Here is a 21401-nt window from a genome sequence, read left to right on the forward strand (position 1 = left end):
CTATCACAAATAAATTAAAAATTTGGCCAATTTTTTTTAATCATTTCTTTTTAAAAGCAAAATTACTATATTAAATAGCCCAGTTAAAAATCTGAAAAAAAAATATATATAGACTTGTTCGCTGATGTATTGTCTGTAAACTACTGCATTTATAAATGTGGGATCAGCACCCATACATTTGTAACAATTTATTTTCCGGAGGCATGTGCGCACTCGCGATGCCCAGCTAATGAACTGCTTGCAGTCATAGGCTAGAAGGCTGCCCATGGAAAGTTGCATCTGATGTCACCATACTAATCATCAAATGATTAATACCTTAAGGAACAGTAAATATCTTATCTAAAGTTATTTTGTAATGAATTTTCACTTGGACCGTCTATGCTTATCTTTATACACAAGATAAGCATAGACGGTCCAAGTGAAAATTCATTACATTGTAATTAGCTTATCCGAATATTCAAAATAAAAATGAAATTGTAAAGTTATTTTATTATTGTCAGCTCAGCTAACAGGGGAAGCCCTTCACAGTGCTATATGTTTATACTGTAATATAGCCAAGTGTTTGATGATAGCAAGGCTGGGTAAGGCAGTAAACTTTATGCAGTAAACAGATGGCAGGAGACAAAATATAGAAGAGAAAAATAATCAGTTTGGGTTTGAATTTCACGGAGTGAGGTGACTTGTATACAACATGAGTGATGGTAAAGATCGCGTAGATCCATTTACCTTCCTAATCACGCTTTTAAAAAGAGAAGTACACTAAGACGCGTAAGTCGCGACTTCTTGATAAAGCTCAATTTAAAGGAGTCTTTGAATGTGCAAATATGTGATTCGTTCCGTAAAAATCAATCAATTTCCGGATAGGTCAGGTGAAATTATATGTGATGCCAGTAGTTCTTGTGATATTAATAAACATGAATCAAATGAAAGTGCGGACAAAGAAAGTGATTATCCCAGTTCTTCTTCTAGCAGTTCTATGGATACAGTGCTAGAAATCACTAATATTGAGGAATTAAACATGAGTTTGATGTCAATAGAATCCCCTATCAAGAAAAGAAAGCTACAACAAAAACGATACCCCCGTGAAAAGTTTCAAAAAGTAAAAGGCTCCCTAGCATGTAACGTTTTTCATGTAGAAGATGCATCGTCATCCCTTCAAAAGTCAGCCATATTTTATTTTTGACAGAATGCAAAGAAATGTACAACCTGAAAATTACATAGTTATTGCAGACTTTTCTGAAAATTATTCATTTGTAATACAAGATTCAATACAAGGTGTGCATTGGAACATATGCCAAGCCACAATACGGTACATCCTTTCGTAGTATATTTCAAAGGAGATACAGAAATTCGTCACAAAAGTATTGTCATCTCAGAAACCATGAAACATGACACCGATCCCTTTCACTTTTTTCAATCCGAAGCAATCAATTTCTTAAAGCAAGAATTCAACGATATGAAAAAAAAATCATCTACTTTTCCAATGGATCAAGTTCACAATACAAAAAAAAAAAAATTAAAAATAATTGCTTACACGAAGACGATTATGGAATTAGTGCTGAATGACACTTCTTTGCAACGTCGCATGGTAAAGGTCCATGTGATGGCATTGGAGAAACTGTTAAAAGACTTGCCACGAGAGCCAGCCTATACAAGACCCTATAACAACACCAAAAAAAAAAAAAAACTGTTTGATTGGTCACAAAAAATATTTCTAACGTGTCATTTATAATTTGTCCATTAAATAAGCACAAAAACCACACTGAAAAATTTGCAGGCCAGATACCACAATCTAAAACCAATAACTTGTACATTAAAATTACATTCTTTCTTTCCGTTGTCAAAAACTGAAGATTTAGTAAAACAATTTTCTTTCAAGAAAGAAGGTAGGCGAATGAAAATTTAAAGTGTGAATGAAAAGAAAAGTTTAAAAAGCATAGTGTACAAATATTTGAAGATATCATAATAAGTAAATTAGCAGCATTTCCTTGATCCGTACTGGATGTAATGTTGCAACGTTCAGTTAATCATCCAGCGCTGATAAACCTCCCAGCGCACTTTAACGCTTCCCGTCCACTGCTGCTGCACCGACCGCTACACATTGTGTCGTAAGTAATTAAATTTCCATTAAACTATTGGAGATCCCATTCTGATTTTTTCTGGAATTATTAAGAATACTTCAGTGCACCTAGTAGGAATTTTCTTAGATTTTTAATAGGGCTATTTCACATTGATATATAACTTTTAAAAATTGAATTATAAAAAAATATTTGTAATAATTATATTAAAATTAGTTAGTAAATATTTAATAAAAGACAGTACTTTAAGCTTTTAAATGCATTTTTCAAAAAATTTTTAACATCAATATCGTCAGAAATATGATGCTTTAAATGTTGCATTGTGCGACATTTTTAACGAAATTTAATATGTAATATTTTAAAAACATGTGGACTTAGGAGGAAATAAAAATACACTTGTTGGTTTATTAGACCCATAGAGTTGGTAAAAAAAATATAAACGCAATCAGAAATATGAAGGTCAAAATCTGTATAATTTTATGCGATTTGACGTGGAATGACTCACCTTCAAGAAACTTATGATCTATTCTACTACTGAACTCGACCAAAAAGTAATTGGGCACTGTTTTTGCCCATTTAGAACCTCGTTATACCACTTCTTGTAGCTATAACAGCAGCCACCTTGTCAGGCATGCTCTCCACTAGTTTGAGTAGGATATCCACTGGAATGCGTCGCCATTCCTCTTGCAACATGGTACTCAGTTGGACAATGGAAGTTGGCCCCATGTTTCCGGTGGCTACTATGCAGTGTTATGCAGACAGTAATGTTCACCGGTTGGACTGGCCTGCACATAGTCTGATCTCAATCCCATTGAGCACCTTTGGCACGAACTGGACCGGGGATTGAGGTCTCAGGTGATGCAGCCAACTTCCATTGTCCAACTGAGTGCCATGTTGCAAGAGGAATGGCGACGCATTCCAGTGGATATCCTACACAATCTAGTGGAGAGCATGCCTGACAGGGTGGCTGCTGTTACAGCAACAAGAGGTGGTACCACGAGGTTCTAAAGGGGCAAACAATGCCCAATTACTTTTTTGTAGATAGTGTATTATAGAACAGTTCACTGATAAATATCTGTTTGTAAATGAAGCTAGAGTGGCCAGGGAGAAGGAGGATAAATCTATTTGGCTGCACAGTAAATATTTTCAGTACTGTCTATTCCCTACGCAATTGTGCTGCTGTTTTAGGCTGAGATATATGCACTCTTAGGGTACATACAAGACGAAGCCTAGCTGGTAGCTGGTAACCTGACTGGCTACCTTGCTGGAAGGAATGCCTAAACGTTATGCAATGGAGATGTGCAAGATGAAGACTGTTCGGTTGATTGCTATCTAGTCTGTTAGCCTGCTGGTAACTGGTAGAATGAAATCCCTTATTCTTTCCAGCTACCAGCGACCTAAATGCCTTTACTGTGCATGCGTCCTAAGAGTCTGTATACACTTCCCCATGTGCTAAATGCCTACCGGTACTGCTATTCATTTCGACGTGTATAATGGATTGATTACTTCTAGATTAATTTCAAATATTTACAATCAGGCTCATTCTGACCACCAAAGCCTATATCTTCTATATCTTATTATGAAATTAATCATTGTTCTATTTGCATTAGAATGAATTATGTGGGATTTAATGACAGGGTTTTATCACAGTCTAGAGTCGACGGCAATTCGGAAGGCGGTAGTCTGCTAGCGTTTGCATCGAGAGAGACAGATAGAGAGAGCAAGGCAGCGTACAACATTGCCACATCGTACTTCACGAGCACGTGCGATGCAAATAGTGCAGGAGAGAATTTAAATTATCAAAAGACAATAATGACCTTAGCCGTTGATTACTGTAAGCATGACACCAAACAAACCCTGTTTCCTTCACTAACAATATTCTTTGCACGGTTCTCAATCCAACACCACATGCTTCTGCAGTTGTTTCTTGCACGTTGGTAACGTTGCAGCCAGCATCAAGATGGCCGGCAATGTTGTGCTCGTCAACGTTTTTAAAATAATTATACACCTTAAACAATATTTTCCGCACCTGCCTGTGCAATACTTGTTTTTTTACAGTCTCTTCTTCCATTTATTTATCTTACACACACACAGAGTAAATGTTAGTTTCACTTATTCAATGTACTGAAACACTCACACGTGAACAAACGATCTTGGGAAGTACTTGTTACATACTGATTCCGATTGGTTCTGCTGTACAAGCTTGTGACGTCACATGCCAGAAATGCTACGGTACTTATAGCAGCCTTCCGAACTGCCGTATAGTCTAGTATAGGTATACAGTCACGAAGCTTGAGTTGTGAGGGTACTAGGAACAATACACTGTGCCAGTACTATTTCACATTGTCTGTGATGAGACGATAGTAGCGATCCTAGTGGCTAGCAACTATCTATATATGCATATTCCCTACATATACTAGACTGTGGTTTTATTATGACAGAAAAGTGGAATTATTTACGTGGTTATTTCTGCACTGCTCTTTTAAATTGACTCAGCATGTTGAGAATTCAATCAATGGCTTTTCCAAAACATGCCATGAAATGTTTCATATGAAACAATTTTTATCTCTAAAAGGAAGCAAAAACGAGCAAAATTGTATTAAAAGTTTTCGTTTAAAATATCTCAAAGAATAACCACCTGAAATTAATGGTATTACTTATTGTTTACTCTGTATATACTGTATATTATGTTCTTGTTTAATCAACTATCAGAAGACCTCATAAAGTGACACCAATAAGGCATCACTCACAAGGCAATAAGCCAAGAGATAATGGACTTGGGTAGCCATTTGCTTTCCCCTCCATTGCATACATCACTGACTAGTTATATATTACACTAATCAGACTTCAGGTGACATACCATGAACTGGGGTAAACTTGGCCGCTGGGTTAAACTTGACCACAAACAAAAGAAAGATTTAAATAATGATATCAGCTCTAATTGTACATAACTAGAATTATTAAGCACTTAAGAAACAGAGAAAAAATAATGAACTTTAAAAATATATTCAGTACATCTGATATCATGATTTATATTTTCTTGTGGTAAAATTTACTCCAGTGGTCAAGTTTACAGTGGTCAAGTTTAACCCAGTTTACAGTAGGTATATAAATAAATATATATAAAATTATGAACAGGAAATTTAATCATTGTAGGCCCACATGATAAGAACTCATTCATTGTAAAACGTGTAAAATGCATAATAATAAACTGTGTGTCATTTCAAGGATATTGATGTCTCTTATTTTTTTACGGTTGTTTGTTGTTCCTTCTTTGGCAGTTAATCTGTAATTTCATTTCGTTTTATGACCTGTATGGGATAGGACCCACTGGATTTTCCTTTTTAAGTGAAACTTCCTAGGCTTTTGAAACAAAAAAATTTTTATGACGGACATTTTAAGAGACTTTTGTGTGTTGCTGCTACAGGATTGTGTACATTGTTGTGTTATCGTGTAAATAAAGTTATTGATGTTTGCAATTTTCAACCAGTTTACACAAATTAATCCAGTTCGGTTACAAAGTATCAAATATTTAGTGAATGTTCCTACACTGCCAACAATCAACAATCCAACTGGTGTCACTGATTTAGAATTGAATCGGACACTGGACTGCAAAAGAAATGCCGAGTCAAAGTCGCTATCGATTTGAAATAGGCTATTATCGTGTTATGAGGACTTTGCTGTATGTATGAAATAATGATAAATACATCTCAACTGGCTTGAATTTTCTAAAGAGTTTTTATTTAATACAAAGGAGAAATATGTAATTAAATGTTTCAATTAGGTTCAATTTTCACTTCTGTATCTGTATTCATAATAAAATTTTATATTTTTATTGTTATTCAAAATAAAATTGTTTCTTTTTTGTTAATACAATATGAAACATTGCCTCTGATTGAGTTTCTGGCTGATATGTAGCCTATATCTATTATTAGGCAGTACATCTCACTTGACAATATGTGTCAGAGGAAGAACAATGTATGCATCTGAAGTCTGATTAGTGGAATATGTAGCTAATCAGCGATGTATGCATTGGAGGGGGAAAGGAACTGGCTACCCTACCCCATTATCTCCTGGCCTAGTTGCATCATGAGTGATGCCTTGATGCCTTATTGGTGTTACTTATGAGGTTCAAACCTGCCTTCGGACAGTTGACGAAACAACAACAACAATATGAAACGTAATTGGATATTTATTTTGATTGTAACAATAACAGATCCATGGATAATAGGGAAGACTGTGGTATACCATATAAACTGCAGTTACACTATTTTCGTGTAGTATTCCTATTAATGTTGTAAAATAAAAGTAGGCCTATATGAATAATTTAAAATCAATTCACATTAAATAATAACGTGAACATGTAATAAAAGTCGTATTAACTTGTTTTAAAAAACTAATCTCAGGAAAATAGCTTTCCATCTCGTCATGTTTGCTAAAGTCCTCGGAAAACGATATAATTTCGTTTTGGCATTTCTTTTGCAGCCCAGTGTACTTCACCATATAAAGACTTCAAATCAAATAAAGTGCTCATCAAATATTTGAAAAGCAGTTTATAAACATTTTGTTTGTACTACAGATTGTAATATGCGGTTTGCTATTATTGCTTCAGTGACTGCTTTGAAGTGGTAATACCATATGTTTAATGCAATTAGTAGAAGTGTTCGACACGGGCGTTTATTTTTGTTTAATTTGTCTGTTACAGAGGGGGAGGTTGGTGGGATTCGTGGTACAAAGCAGCAAAGGATAAGGTATTTATTAAATATTCACATCTCACTTCAGTTCCTGGTACATTCTAGTACCACAGCAGCATAATCATTTAAGCATGGCTTTTCATATCAAGGTTTCCATGACAGTAATAGCAGTAGATTCATTGTCATTTTTTGTATTGTGTTGTATAACGTTCTCATAAATTACTAAAGGAAACACATCAATATTTTTATATGCACTGTCATTCAATAAATAAAGAGAAAAATCAGAATAGCTCAGCATGTATTTATTTTAGATAAGCTGTAATTTTTGTCACTTTTCAGTATATTTTCTCCCACATTGTATCATCACTTGCAAGCTTTCTAATTCCTATAGAGAAGACATTTTTATCCTGATGTCGTAACCAGAATTGCACTTTTGTTTTTATTTGATCTTTATCATCGAATTTGATTCCTCTGATGACGTTATTTATGCGACCAAACATTTAACAGTCTGATAGGGCTAGATCTGGACTGTAAGGAAGATGTGTCAGCATCTCCAGCCTATTTATTCTGTGCATTCCATGATAACTTGGACATAGTACAGATGAGTGTACATCTTTATTGACTTCAGTAATGCTTTTGATGCAATATGTAGAAATAGAATTATTGAGTATTTAAAATTTTATGAAGTACCTAATAAAATGATACGATTAATAGCCCTAACATTAAGAAACACTGAGGCAAAAATAAAGGTAAGCAATAAGATAAGTGAAAAGTTCAGTATACGAAACTGTGTCAAACAAGGTGATCCGCTTTCAGCTACATTATTTAGTTTGGTTATAGACTTTATATTGAAGAAACTGGAGATGAGGGGAAACATTACAACAAAATTAAGGCAATGTATAGCTTATGCTGATGACATAATAATAACTGCAAGAACAAAACCGGCTTTGATAGAAACATTTAACAATTTAAAAGAACAGGCAATGAAATTTGGATTGATAATTAATGAGAAGAAAACAAAATTCTTAAAATGCAGCACAAAAAGAGAAACTTTAGGAGATTTTAAAATAAATGATATAATGATTCAACAAGTTCCAAGTTTCAAATATCTTGGATCAACTGTTAATAACAACAACACCATGAGGAAGAAATAAGAGAAAGAATTGTAATGGGAAACAAAGCATACTATGCCAACCTGCAGTTATTTAGAAGTAAATTGATATCTAAACAGTCCAAATTTAAGCTATACTGTACTACAATAAGACCTGTAGTAACTTATGCCAGGGAAACATGGGTCTTTAAAAACTCCATCAAACACAGACTACTAACTTTTGAAAGAGCAATACTAAGAAAAATTTTTGGTCCAACTAAAATGAATGATGGTACATGGAGAATTAAATACAACAGTGAACTGAATGAGCTGATAAAGAATAATAACATAATAAATCATATAAAATCGCTAAGATTAGGATGGTTTGGTCATATAAATAGAATGGAGAATAATAGACTGGTCAAACAAATATACAAATGGAAACCAATACCAAAAAATAGTTGGGAGGATGATGTCCTGAATGATTTGAAATTGATGAAGGTGGAAAACTGGACAAAGATAGTTGGAAGCCGTAAGGAATGAAAGAAAGTTGTTGCGAAGGCCAGAACTTTCATCTGAGAGTTGTAGAGCCTGAAGAAGAAGAAGAAGAAGAAGAAGAACTTAGTGTTATCTGAAGAAAAAATCCCCTTTCTTTGCTGTATTAGCCAAAATAGAGACATGGCCACTGTTTTTTTTACTAAAAATGGGATATATATGTCACAGGTCAGTTTGTTCCTTCTCCTTCATAGAATGTTGTAATGTTATATACCTGACTTAAAACTGTACCATTAATCAGAACTTCTACCTGCTCACGTCTGCACTAATAACTTACTTCATGCAGCCTACAAGGCAGTCATACAAGAATCTTTTGACAGTCACTTACTCATCATTATCACTAATTTACTACATTAAAAATATTAATACAATACATAGCTTTATTTAATAAAATTATTCACATTCCTCAAAGATAGCAGTGAAAATGCTGACCCTGACATCTATACATTTTCCTCATGTTACAGAAAGAATATTTTGATATATTTCTGCTACTGTTTCAGAGTACTTATGTGGATTTTTTTCTATACACTTTTTCTTCAATACTTCCATAAAGATAAACTTCAGCGGCTAGATAGCATAGTTGGTCGAAGAGACAACAAATTCCTGCTTTTTAACCTGTCAAAAAAGTGTAATTGTCAAACGAGAATGTAAGCATCAGTTTGGTCAGATAGGTAACAGAATTAAAATATTATGTTGTACATGGCCAGAAAAAAAAGCATACAAAGTAATCATAATCAAACATCTAAATAAAAACCTATAAAAATTTAAAAAAAAATTAATAATGATCGAGGAAACACAAAGAGAAAGAACATACACAGAGCATTCGAGCAAAGATGTCCCCCCACTACCATGAAAACTAGTTGGCGAGCAGGAATGATGCGAGTTCCAGAGTTATGCCTCTTACTAGTATGGCAGATTCCCATTGCTCTCAAGTCAGTTTTCAGTGTCTCTCTGTTGTACACGTTTGTATTGTGATGTACAGTATAGAACCACGCATTTTTATATGCAAAACTTCCGTGAAATATACGTGGAGAACGTGTTGCTGTAAATTGAGACATCGTGTCCCTGATGGTCCTGTGTCAAATAAGAAAAAATAAAACAATATACAGACTCGTAAATAAATTTAACAAGACAGGTTCGGTTCAAAATAAGAAGCATCAAGTGAATAAATGGGTCTTAACTGAGGAAACATTAGATGAAATAGGTTTTCGATTAGAACGAATCTCTCAGAAATCTTTGAGCAGATTAATCCAAGAAGTAGGGGTGTCAAATAACCTCAGTTCAATACGCCACTAAATTTTTGAAGTTAAAACCGTACAAAACACATGTACTGCATCACATAAGTGCAAATGAACTAGAGAAAGTGTCTGGGAATGTGCTGAAGCAATGTCAAGCACGCTTTAATGCCGAAGTTCACCATTTCCAGCAATTACTACAATAAGATAAGCCTTTTATTTCAGTATTATGAGTTTTATTTAGCCGCAAATTACGGTCACCATTTGGTGGGAGACAGGTGACCCACATAGCAAGCAGAGGCCGCGCAGCCACCAGCAGTGAGTGGACACCTTGGCTCAAATATTCTGTATATATAAAGTGATAACTCTAAAAGAATTGTAAGAAGTATTAAAAACAACTGAGAACAGCTGCTGCAATGGATTGAATTAACAAAATTTGGAGGAAGCCATATCACATTTTTCTTTGGATCTTGAAAACAAGTGAAGAGATTCAGCTGGTTCCTTTTATAGCTGAATATTTAGATTTTCTTTATTCTATGGTAAAAATAATTACAATTATACAAATATAATAAATAAATACAAGTACAAAATTACCTAACATTTCGATGATTGGGTTTGGAGAGATAGATGGAATAAGAATTTTATATATATATAATTTGAGTGACCACAAGGGTCCTGAATACAATAAACATGTACAATATAATGTAATGTGATACATTAAAGAAAAAAGAAAGTTAATTGTTGAAGGCAAATATAAGTGGATTAATTGAAATAGAGATGATGTAATATTTGAAGGGAATCCTTGATAATATTTATAAGGACAGACATTACATAATCATACATACTGCTAATGGCTTCATTGCCAGATGCAAGGCACTAGACAACAACAACATTACATAATCAAAAGGAATGTGAAGTTCCTCAAGATAATTCCATGTGAATTTTGTAATAGAACCTCTACTGCCAAACAGCAAACCAATGACAGACCATTGTTTAAGAGGGACGTTGTACTTTTGAGAAAGATAAGGCAGACAAGGTTCGTATATAGATTTCTTCTCAATATCAACTTCGGTGGCCTGATTTTGGTTTCTTTCAAAACGGATAGTAGGATCAAGAACAAGAGCCCATTTTAAGCGTCCGTTAATAGCAATAATGTCTGCCCGTCTAAAAGAATCATCTGATGATACACAATGTACTTCCTCATGAATCTCTCAATTTAAAGTTTTTAACGATGTCGCCAAAGCATGTCGTACACGATGATGTCTAGCATTGATCAGCAGCTCGCCTTTAGGGCATTGTCCAAGCACGTGTCCAAGTGTTTCAAGCTCGCTACAGCTGGATGACGGCAGCGGGTTGTGCTTAGAGTTCTCCAACTTTGTCTAAAGGGGCTGTTAGACTAGTGTGATTTAAAAAAAAAAATCAAAATGTTTAACAGGATTTCGTTAAAAAATATAATATAAAAGTTTGTACAGAGCCGTTCCACGGATGGCGAATTATTATATTTCTTTGAACAGACAGACATGCTGTCATTTGTAGGTAGTTTTATGCAGTTAATTATTGCACACGTGCCTAAAATAAAATTAAAACACAATTCAAAGAAAATAACGTGGAGTACACTAAACAATGAACAAAGTAACTTATAACTAGGCCTGTGACATATATGCTCATATGTATGTATATGCTGAGTGTTCAGACATTGTTTTTGGTTTCTCTGAAACGCGTTAATTTGAATTACATTTGAAATTCTTTCCGTGTGGCAATGCAACAAAATGAAATTATTGGTTATATTGACGGGATGACTGGGATAACATCATAAAAAGAGCATCCTATTCAGAATCCTACTTAGATTTTCCGTGTCACATACAGAATATAAAAGATTCTTTTACTTGCTTGAGAGAATATGACAACCTAACCTTCGTGGGTAATTAATTGTCATAAAATCGTATTGCTTACCAGGTTAGAAGATGCTATGGTTAATGGAAAAACTTTTAATTAAGTAAAATCATTTTTTATTTGTGCCTACAGTCTGTCGAGGTGCTCCAGTTTGTCAAACGAGACCTGGACGAGTTCTCTACAGCAGTGAAAAGTGAGGCGAGCAATGTCGTCACTTCCACAACATCCGCTCTCAAGGATAAACTGAGAGTAAGCTGGTCATGTGACCCTTGATAATAATTGTTCAGATACATAGATACAGTGCATAGCACTCAGTCTTCCCAATAACTTTTTAAAGGGAAAATATGCAAAGGAGGCTTATAAAGGCAATGTGCTACTGAGTTTTCTATTTTAAATATTTTTAGTACATCTCTTTTTACTTTCTGTTTCGAGATTTTCGCGGAAGTAACACATGTTTGCCATCCTCAATGGTAGAAAAGTGGTTTTGGGCATGCTGTTTGTGGCCAGTAATTTCTCGTAAAGCATTAGACGGATTTTGTACATATTCTGTATCTAGGAGCTAATTTATCTAGGAATTATGCACATTAAGTAGTATAATTTTAGTATAAAAATTATGGGATTTTATTTGGGATGAAGTTAAAGGTGTTTGAGAATAAGGTTCTTAGGAAAATATTCGGAGCTAAGAGGGATGAAGGTTACAGGAGAATGGAAAAAGTTATTACACAACGCAGAATTGCACGCATTGTAGTCTTCACCTAACTTTATTTATTTATTTATTTATTTATTTATTCATTCATTCATTCATTCATTTATTTATTTATTTATTTATTTATTTATTTATTTATTTATTTCACAGGTTGACAATGTCTTTGACATCTTTGTATGCCCATTTCAAGAATTTATAGCCACTTGCCACTCATCTCTATTCTCCCAATCTCCCTCCTCTAAACCTCTCTCACTCATTGTTCTAACTGTTCCCTCTGTCCAGATTAAGTTCGGTCTTCCTCTCCTTTTTCCATCGGAATCCATTCATAAATCTTTTTCGGTAATCTATCTTCCATCAGCCTTTTTATATGGCCAAACCATCTTAACTGTGCTGTTTTAATGTCTTCTACAAGGAATCCTTTCAGCTTCATTTTTTCCCTTATCATGTTCCTGATTTTTTCTTTCCTCGAAATCCTTGTAGTTTGTCGCTAGAAATCTATTTCTGTGGAATATAATTTATGTATTGTTCAACCTAACATTATCAGGAACATTAAATCCAGACATTTGAGATGTGCAGGGCTTGTAGCACGTATGGACGAATCCAGAAGTGCATATAAAGTGTTAGTTGGGAGGCTGGAGGGAAAAAGACCTTTGGGAAGGCCGAGGCTTAGACGGGAGGATAATATTAAAATGGATTTGAGGGAGGTGAGATATGTTGGTAGGGACTGGATTAATCTTACTCAGGATAGGGACCGATGACAGGCTTATGCGAGGGCGGCAATGAACCTTTGGATTCTCTAAAAGCCATTTGTAAGTAAGTATCGGTATTTGGGATGAAGAACCCATAATAATGATTTAATCTAATATGAAGTGATGAATTTTATGTTTAGTATGTTTGCAAAAATGTTTATGTTAGAAGAATTAATTATTACACAGTAACTATAATCTAGAAATTATTCAGGTAAAAAAAAAATTGATGTGCTTACAATTATCTATCCAAATCACTTTGAAAAATTAATGTTAACTACTTGTTACGGAAACAGAGCAAAAAATTAATATATACTTGGTGTCCAGGATGGAACACTACTACTGATAACGAAGTTTCATAGCTAAGTAAATGCTGTTTGCTGCAGGAGACAGAGAAATTCACAAGTTTACAGGTGGCAACCTTGTGTGTTAAATTAGAAAAATCATATTAAAGAAATTACCCTCAAACTAAATTCAGCATGTTTTGCTATTAGAGCTATGCAAGAGAGAGTAAATATCAATACCGGTATCTTAAAAACAAATATACTTTGCATACTTCCACTCGGTAATGCGTTTTGGAATAATATTCTGGGGAAATTCCACAAATAGTAACAGTACCCTTATATTCCTACTACAGAAAAGAGTAATTACAATAATAATAGATGCCAAATCTAGGGAATCGTGTAGGACTATTTAAAAAAAAACTACAAATAATGCTCATGGCTTGTCAGTATATTTTTTCATTAATAATCTTCCTCGAATGTAATCGTGAAAACTTTGTAACTAATTCAAAGTTCATAGTATAAATACGTGTCAAAAAAGGACTTTCATACTCCATCGGCAAATCTATTGTGCTATCAAAAAAGGAGTGTGTTATATGACAGTAACAATTTTTAATAGCCTCCATATGGATATAAAAAATCAAACTCAAAACATAAGATTATTTAGGCCAAATTAAAGAAGTACCTAATTTCTCACGCCTTCTATTCTGTAGGTAAATTCATGACATTCAACAATGCTTCATGAAATTGATACTGAAACTTTGTGTTGTACTAGTAGACCACCTAGAATATAGGTCCATGGCCCACTTCGAATGCTGCTTGAACGTCTTCCACAGTCACTTTCGATACTTTACGGCCCCACTATGCTTCTTTAACATGCTTCCAGTAGTTAGAAATGTGTCGTGCCATTTCTTTATGCTTTTAGGAGCCAGTGCATCTGAGTTAAACACTCGCCTGAATCTTCTTTGTACACTAACAATGCATTTTAATTCAGCAAACCAGAGCACGATCTGCACGCATTCCTGTGGTGACACCATGACTGACACGGAAGCTCATGACCCAACCTCTTCTCATCTTTTGATGGCAATTGAAATCATTGATGACTTTTCCTTTCAGATGGCACCTTCTGTTTTATTATATCTTTAACCTTTAACTTTTTACAGTCAATTGAAATTAGGTACACTCGAGCAGAATATCTTGTATTATAATCTTTTTAATGGTGGGGGTCGGGAGAGTATGAAATGTAGTTCATTTGATTTGTCTCTTTCCCTTAGATGGAATCATTACAATACAATACAGAAATTTGGATTGATTCAGAACCTTGAAAAATCACAGGCTATCTTACTGGGGAATCAGAGAATCTATTAAAATTTTTTAAAAATCTGTTCTTCCCGTCATAGTTGTAAGTAACACTGAAATCCCGTTTAGTGTAAGTGTGAAAAATCTGGGTATTCATGTCGATGAATACTTAAAGTGGGCCACACAGACTAAACATGTATGTAAAAAAAGTATTTTCTATACATTGATTAAAGTTCACGTTAACACTTTGTTTGCTAAAAACATAAAATTACTTAGTCATATGTTAAAAAGTGTTGAAATTTTAAAAAAGGTATATATCTTCAACAGATGGCCCGTTTCGACGTAATGCCACGTCTTCTTCAGTGTCTCCTGAACTACTGGTGATCTTGAATTCTGCTATGTGCATTTGTCGATAGTAGGGGTAGGGGTACACTCATTTCGATGAATAAAAAATGTTCTTCCTTTTAAATTAAAACAAATCTTAGTCCAGACATTTATCATGCCGCAGTTCGACTACTGTGACGTTCTGAAGTTATCTCAGCTATAACCTGACCCAAAAGTACAGTATGTCCATAATGCCTGTGTTCGGTTTATATGTAATATCCGTCTCTATGATCATATCTCACCGCCTTTCAATGAATTGTCTTGGCTCCGACTGGCTGACAGGCGCAGTTTGCATTGCCTTTCTCTTCTCTATCAAATTTTGCATACATCAACCCTTGAATACCTTGCATCACGATTTCATAATATATCCACACATCATAATCTGTGTACCCAGTCACAACACGACACTCTATTGTCAATCCCTCTCTACAGAACTTCTGCGTATTCTTCACCTTTTACAATAGACACTATCTGTTCTTGGAATTCATTCTTAAATGCTTTCAAATCCAAAGTGAAACTTCTTGTTTTAGAACGCAGTATCCCAGTGTATATGCAGTAGAATTCCTCGTTTCTGGCAACTTTGGGACAAAGCCAGTGCCAGATAGCTGATTTTGCCGGATAATTGGAAAATATGTTTATAGGTTATGTAAAGACATACTATAATGCACAAACTTTTTTTTTCATGTTGAAATTTAGTAATTTTCATATAGATATTTAAAAATAACGTTTTGAAATATGTACAATGTTTATTTTTAGTACTGAATACAATAATGTACATTCATCAGTTCATAATTATTATAATAGGCCTACATAATAGCGTAAAAATACTAAACGCTTTCGTGACCTTATGACAATTTTAAATAGCGGCCATGTGATGTGAAGAGCAGTATAGCCAATGTCGCAACTATAAAGATAAAGCGCTCGATGATTTGAACCTCTTTAACATATCTCTAATGTTTTCTTGTTTATTTGTACTATCTATCACTCGAATTAAAGTTTTACGCCCTGTAGGAACAGAGAATTTCACACTTTCCTATTTAGACTCGTCCAACACCCCTTCGAAACGAGCGAGTTTCAAGTGGTAAACTTAAAGATTTCCCTTTGTGCATTGTTTGCAAGGCCCAAGTGACAGCCTACCAATGTTACCCGATCTACTCCAGGGATGTAACGGGGTTTTCTGTCTGTGTTTTCACGCGTGAACAATGTAAAGAGTAAACACAATATGCAGCATGTGCGATCCACGAAAACCACTCACATCTTCGTCCAACTCTTCCCTTTCGCATGACTGACTTATTATTTTTTTTTTTGCCTAGCCAAAAGTGCCGTTATTTTGGTATTTCCTGTTATTTTGGTGCTGGATACGAGGAATTTTACTGTATTATAATTTACAATTTTAACTAGGTAGTTTATTAAGTAAGCATGTAACTTAATTTGTCATCTAGTTTAAGTAAGTATTTAAGTTCGATAATCATCTGCATATGCATATTTTTCTGTTTCGATTTTGTCTTAGGTATACCCATAACTTTCTTTTGTATTAACATTATAATATTGTCATGTATTTCCTTTTATCCTCATGGCCTTAACTTTGCCAGAATAAATAAAACATTATTATATATAATATTCCACATTAAGAACTTCCTTCATTATGCCCCTATTAATTTTCAGATTGTATTTAAGACCTATGTAAAAATTATTCTGTTGCATATATAAGAAAATCGTATGTATGATTGTTTTCTGCAGCTGGACGAACCAGAATCAACAGCTAGTACCATGAAGAGGAGTATGTCATCATTCTTTGGAACAGTGAGCAATGTGTTGAACCCAACACCGGAGGATGACGATGAAGAAGCAATTGTTATCCACGATTCACAACCAGTAGTGCTTACGAAATTCCAGGTGATGTATCTTTTACCTATTTTAAACCTATTTTGTGTTCAATAATGTTTAAGTGGTTGGTTTTTCGGTTTACAAAGTTATCACGTAAAATAATGGGTTAAAAACCATTACAATAATATTTATTAAAATGTGGCCTAGACTAACGTTTTCGACCAGACATTGGTCATCTTCAGGTCAATATTAGGTGAAACACAAAAGTCACAGTAAATAGAATTGTATTATGTTATAATAGGACCTTATGTTTGTATTAAAATTGTAGGGTAAAAGTAATGATTGATGAAATGTATTAACATTGAGATAAAGTAACAGGTAACTAAAGTGCAAACTTGTAACATAGGTTAATCTGACATAAGATATTATAATATGGATTTATTTGAACAATTGTATTTGGTATTGTGAGGTTGCAGTTATGAAGTTAGGAGTACTACTTTGATTGTGCACTGCCAACTCCGAGAATTCTAGTAAATAGGCATTATTGCGGAGATGTGTCGGCAATAATGCCTATTTATTAGAATCCTCGGAATTGGCAGTGCACATTCAAAACAGTAGCTGATGATGGTGATTATTAGGACTCTGATATGTTCCTTTTACATACAGAGTCACTCCAAAAGTAATACACCACTTTATTGTAGAGTTCATCATGAAGGATTTGGATGGAACTGAGTTACTAAACCTTTTTCCAATTTGATTGAGAAATGTCGCCTATATGAACATAGTTTTGTTTTTTTTTTGTTTTTAATTTTAGTTGGTTATTTAACGACGCTGTATCAACTATAAGGTTATTTAGCGTCGATGAGATTGGTGATAGCAAGATGATATTTGGCAATATGAGGCCGAGGATTCGCCATAGATTACCTTGCATTCACATTATGGTTGGGGAAAACCTCGGAAAAAATCCAACCAGGTAATCAGCCCAAGCGGGGATCGAACCAACACCCGAACGCAACTTCAGACTGGCAGGCATGCACCTTAACCGACTGAGCCACGTTGGTGGCTATGAACATAGTGGTCTGATTGTTACATATATGTGTAAACAAGTATGAAAAAATGCTTTTAGTGAAAATGGTATTATTTCATTCAGTATGTGAAAATAATACAGCATTTTCACTTTATGGAGCTCTTCAGTAACAAACTTAGATGGCATTTCTTTAATGCTTTATTAGCCGAGAATAATCTGAAGTTTTTTTATAAGGAAAATTATTTGCTTTTGCATATTATAATCAGACATCGGATTCTAGGGCAAATGCCTATTTTGTTTCTTTAGGAGAAAAGTAAAAATAATTATTAATATTTGTGTTTCATGGAAATTGAAAGGTATTCAAAGAGTTTTATAGTGCCCTAAAATGCCCTAAAACGGTTATTAGAGCCTAATTTGTTAATATTCGCCTAAAAATGCCTAACTCACTGTAAAGTTTCGCATTTTACTCTTACTTTTTATAATTTATACATGCATTCACTGCGAAATTTAAGGCATTTAAGAAGTGGAAAGTTTGCTTCACACCGGCCATGAAACCATTGATAAAGGAAACAAAATGTTTTGAATCTCACGACACTCGCAATAGATTTCACCGAATTTAACATGTTTGGAGGCATAAATGCCGACAAAGAACCAACCTTAGTTTTGAAGCAGGCAACAATCACAACATGTGCTGCTACCGATTCAGAGATATACTATACTATAAAAATGACTGTTTTCGGTCTGAAACCAATTAGTTGTACTGCCCTTCAGAGTGTCATAAAATCACAATTTTTGGAGAAAGAGTGTTTTTGAAATATTTATGAAAAGTCGTAAAACTGCGAATTAGTAGGGTAAACCGTTACAAAATATTTAAAAGAATGGCCCTCCTAGTGTTAACACTACCAGGAAATGCAACAATAAGTGGAACTTTGTATTTTTGTCCAATTGAATCTCAATAACAACGGTTCATTTGAATGCTCGTTAACAGTTGCTCTTTCCCTCACCTTATTTGTGTTGAGAAGTTTTGAGCGGTAGGACGTTTTCCTGTGAAGTTTAACGCGATAATGCCGAAAAATATAAGTGCAAAATCTACATTGATCCGGCAATGGCTAACAGAATATTCAGAATTCACTTATGATGGAAAAATAATATTCTGCAAGATTTGTAGCAAACAGGTATGTCACAATAGTTTAAATATATAAATTCTATTAATTTTAATGAGTAGGCCTATAATATTTATACATTGACTGAGCTATCCTGAGGTATAATTCTTTTTAAGACCACTACACTTTAACCTTTTAAATTCCGATAGTTAAAGTATTTGCAGGTCATTAAAATTTTGATTGTTCGAACCCACTAACTTTGTGATAGAAATACGGCAATACAACAATTAGGATTTTATTTTAATTCAGTTTACTTTACATTTTTAGATTTCGCAAGAAAAGAAGTGCCACCTAAAGCAGCATGTGCAAGGAGCGGCTCATAAGGCTAAAGCTCAGCAGAAAAATCAACTGCAACAAACTTTACTAACACAGCCTAATTCATCCAATCTCAGCAGCAATTTCTGTGCTGATTCAACCAGAGCGTTTGTTGCTGCTAACATTCCCTGGAATGCAATTGAAAATCCGGTTTTAAGACAGTTTTTACAAAAATACTGCAAACAAAATATCCCATCTGAGTCGACCCTAAGAAAAAATTACTTAGACAGAATATACAATGAAACTTTAGCTTCCATTCGGGAGGATATAGGTGATTCTTACATATGGGTCTCTGTGGATGAAACCTCAGATCCTATGAATAGGTATATAGCAAATATGGTAGTAGGAAAACTTAGTCCTGATGGACCTTCGATTCCACACCTCGTATGTGTTAAGGAACTTTCGAAAGTGAATAGCCAAGCCATTGCTTATTTTGTAAATAAAGGCCTACAGTCTTTATACTCAGGTAATATAGACGATTCTAAAGTTCTGTTGTTTTGTACTGATGCTGCCTCATACATGGTTGCTGCAGCCCCACTTCTTAAAACATTTTATCCTAACCTCACGCATGTAACCTGTCTAGCACATGGCCTTCACAGGGTTTCTGAAACAATCCGGAATGAATTTCCTCTTGTCAATTCGTTTATTTCTAACACAAAAAAATGTTTTTGTAAAGCCCCATCCAGGATTTCAATATTCAGAGAGAACTTTCCAGATATCCCACTCCCACCTCAGCCGGTTGTTACACGATGGGGAACCTGGATTCAGTCAGTGGTGTATTATTCTAAGTATTTTAAAGAAGTGGTCACAGTTATTGATAAATTACCTGAAACTGATAGTGCAGCGTGTGTGAAAGCAGTGAAAGATTGTCTGAATGACTCACGAGTGAAAAACGATATTGCCTACATAACATCAAACTTTTCTTTCATACCTGAAAGCATTGAACAATTAGAACGTGAAAAACAATCTCTTTGTACCAAATAGCAATAGTAAAGGAAGCTCAAGTGAACATACATTCTGCTTTGGGCGAAATTGGGAAAAAAGTTAAAAATAAGTGGGACAACATATTAAATAAGAATGTAGGATTTTCATTGTTGGAAAATGTATCAAGAGTGATATCGGGGTAAAGTGTAAATGTTCCAGTAAGTATTGATGTTTCTATTGTACCTAATTTAAAATTTGCGCCTCTCACATCAGTTTCGGTTGAAAGAAGTTTTTCTGCTTTCAAAATGATTCTCAGTGACAAAAGGCAAAGGTTAACTGTGGAGAATTTAGAAAAAATTCTGGTGGTGTACTGTGCAGATAATTATAATAAAGTCTGAGCATGGAACTGAATTTCAATAACTTAAAATGAGTAATCTTGATATCAATAATCATTATTTCATTAGTTTCAATATATTAAATTTGTGCAGCTCTGTTTATAAATATAATATAGTATTCTTTTTCAATGTTTAAACATACTTTTTTGTGCGTATTTTAGTGTATAACTAAAAATTTCAGTGAAAGAAATAAGTATGATACCTTGATGTGCCTAAAATGCCTATTTTCATTAAAATAGAGCCTAATTTTACAAATTTTGAGCTTATTTTAGGCGCCTAAAACTGCAATTTTTAGTGCCTAAAAATCCGATGTCTAATTATAATGCATAGTTGTGTATTTTTTTCGCATATATTTCACGCATATTATTTTTTATTTTTACATATTTTTTTTTACAATGACAAGCCCTAAACTAGCTATTATTAGCCTTGTCTCTACAGGTATGGCTCACAGATGTCACTAGTGCCGAGAAATGTAGACCACTTAGTTCGTCTGAGATATCCAGAGCAACCCAGACCCCCTTGCTTATAAACCCAGCATGTTAACATGAGCCACTGTGGGAGTAGTTGTTGTTTAGTCAACTATCCGAAGACAGGTTTGAACCTCATAAGTAACACCAATAAGGCATCACTCATGAGGCAACTAGACCAGGAGATAATGGGGTAGGGTGGCCAGTTCCTTTCCCTCTACTATGGGAGTTATGATCCCACATATGCCAGAATATTTCACCGAATAGCAAATTTTATGTGCAGAGACGAAAATAATATGACATAACTTCACAATGAACTGAC

General features: G+C 34.4%; 1 protein-coding gene across 2 annotated transcripts in view; it reads left to right on the forward strand.

Annotated features, from left to right (window-relative positions):
- The window catches only part of LOC138695952 (BSD domain-containing protein 1-like), a 53790-nt gene that overhangs the window by 14164 nt on the left and 18225 nt on the right, over positions 1-21401 (forward strand). For both annotated transcript variants that reach the window (XM_069820363.1, XM_069820364.1), the window contains exons 2-4: positions 6784-6829; positions 11678-11794; positions 16702-16857. In XM_069820363.1, the coding sequence (XP_069676464.1) occupies positions 6784-6829; positions 11678-11794; positions 16702-16857 (319 nt within the window). The remainder of the gene's footprint in view (positions 1-6783; positions 6830-11677; positions 11795-16701; positions 16858-21401) is intronic.

This window comes from Periplaneta americana, chromosome 3 (assembly GCF_040183065.1).
Source record: "Periplaneta americana isolate PAMFEO1 chromosome 3, P.americana_PAMFEO1_priV1, whole genome shotgun sequence".
Classification (NCBI taxonomy): domain Eukaryota; kingdom Metazoa; phylum Arthropoda; class Insecta; order Blattodea; family Blattidae; genus Periplaneta; species Periplaneta americana.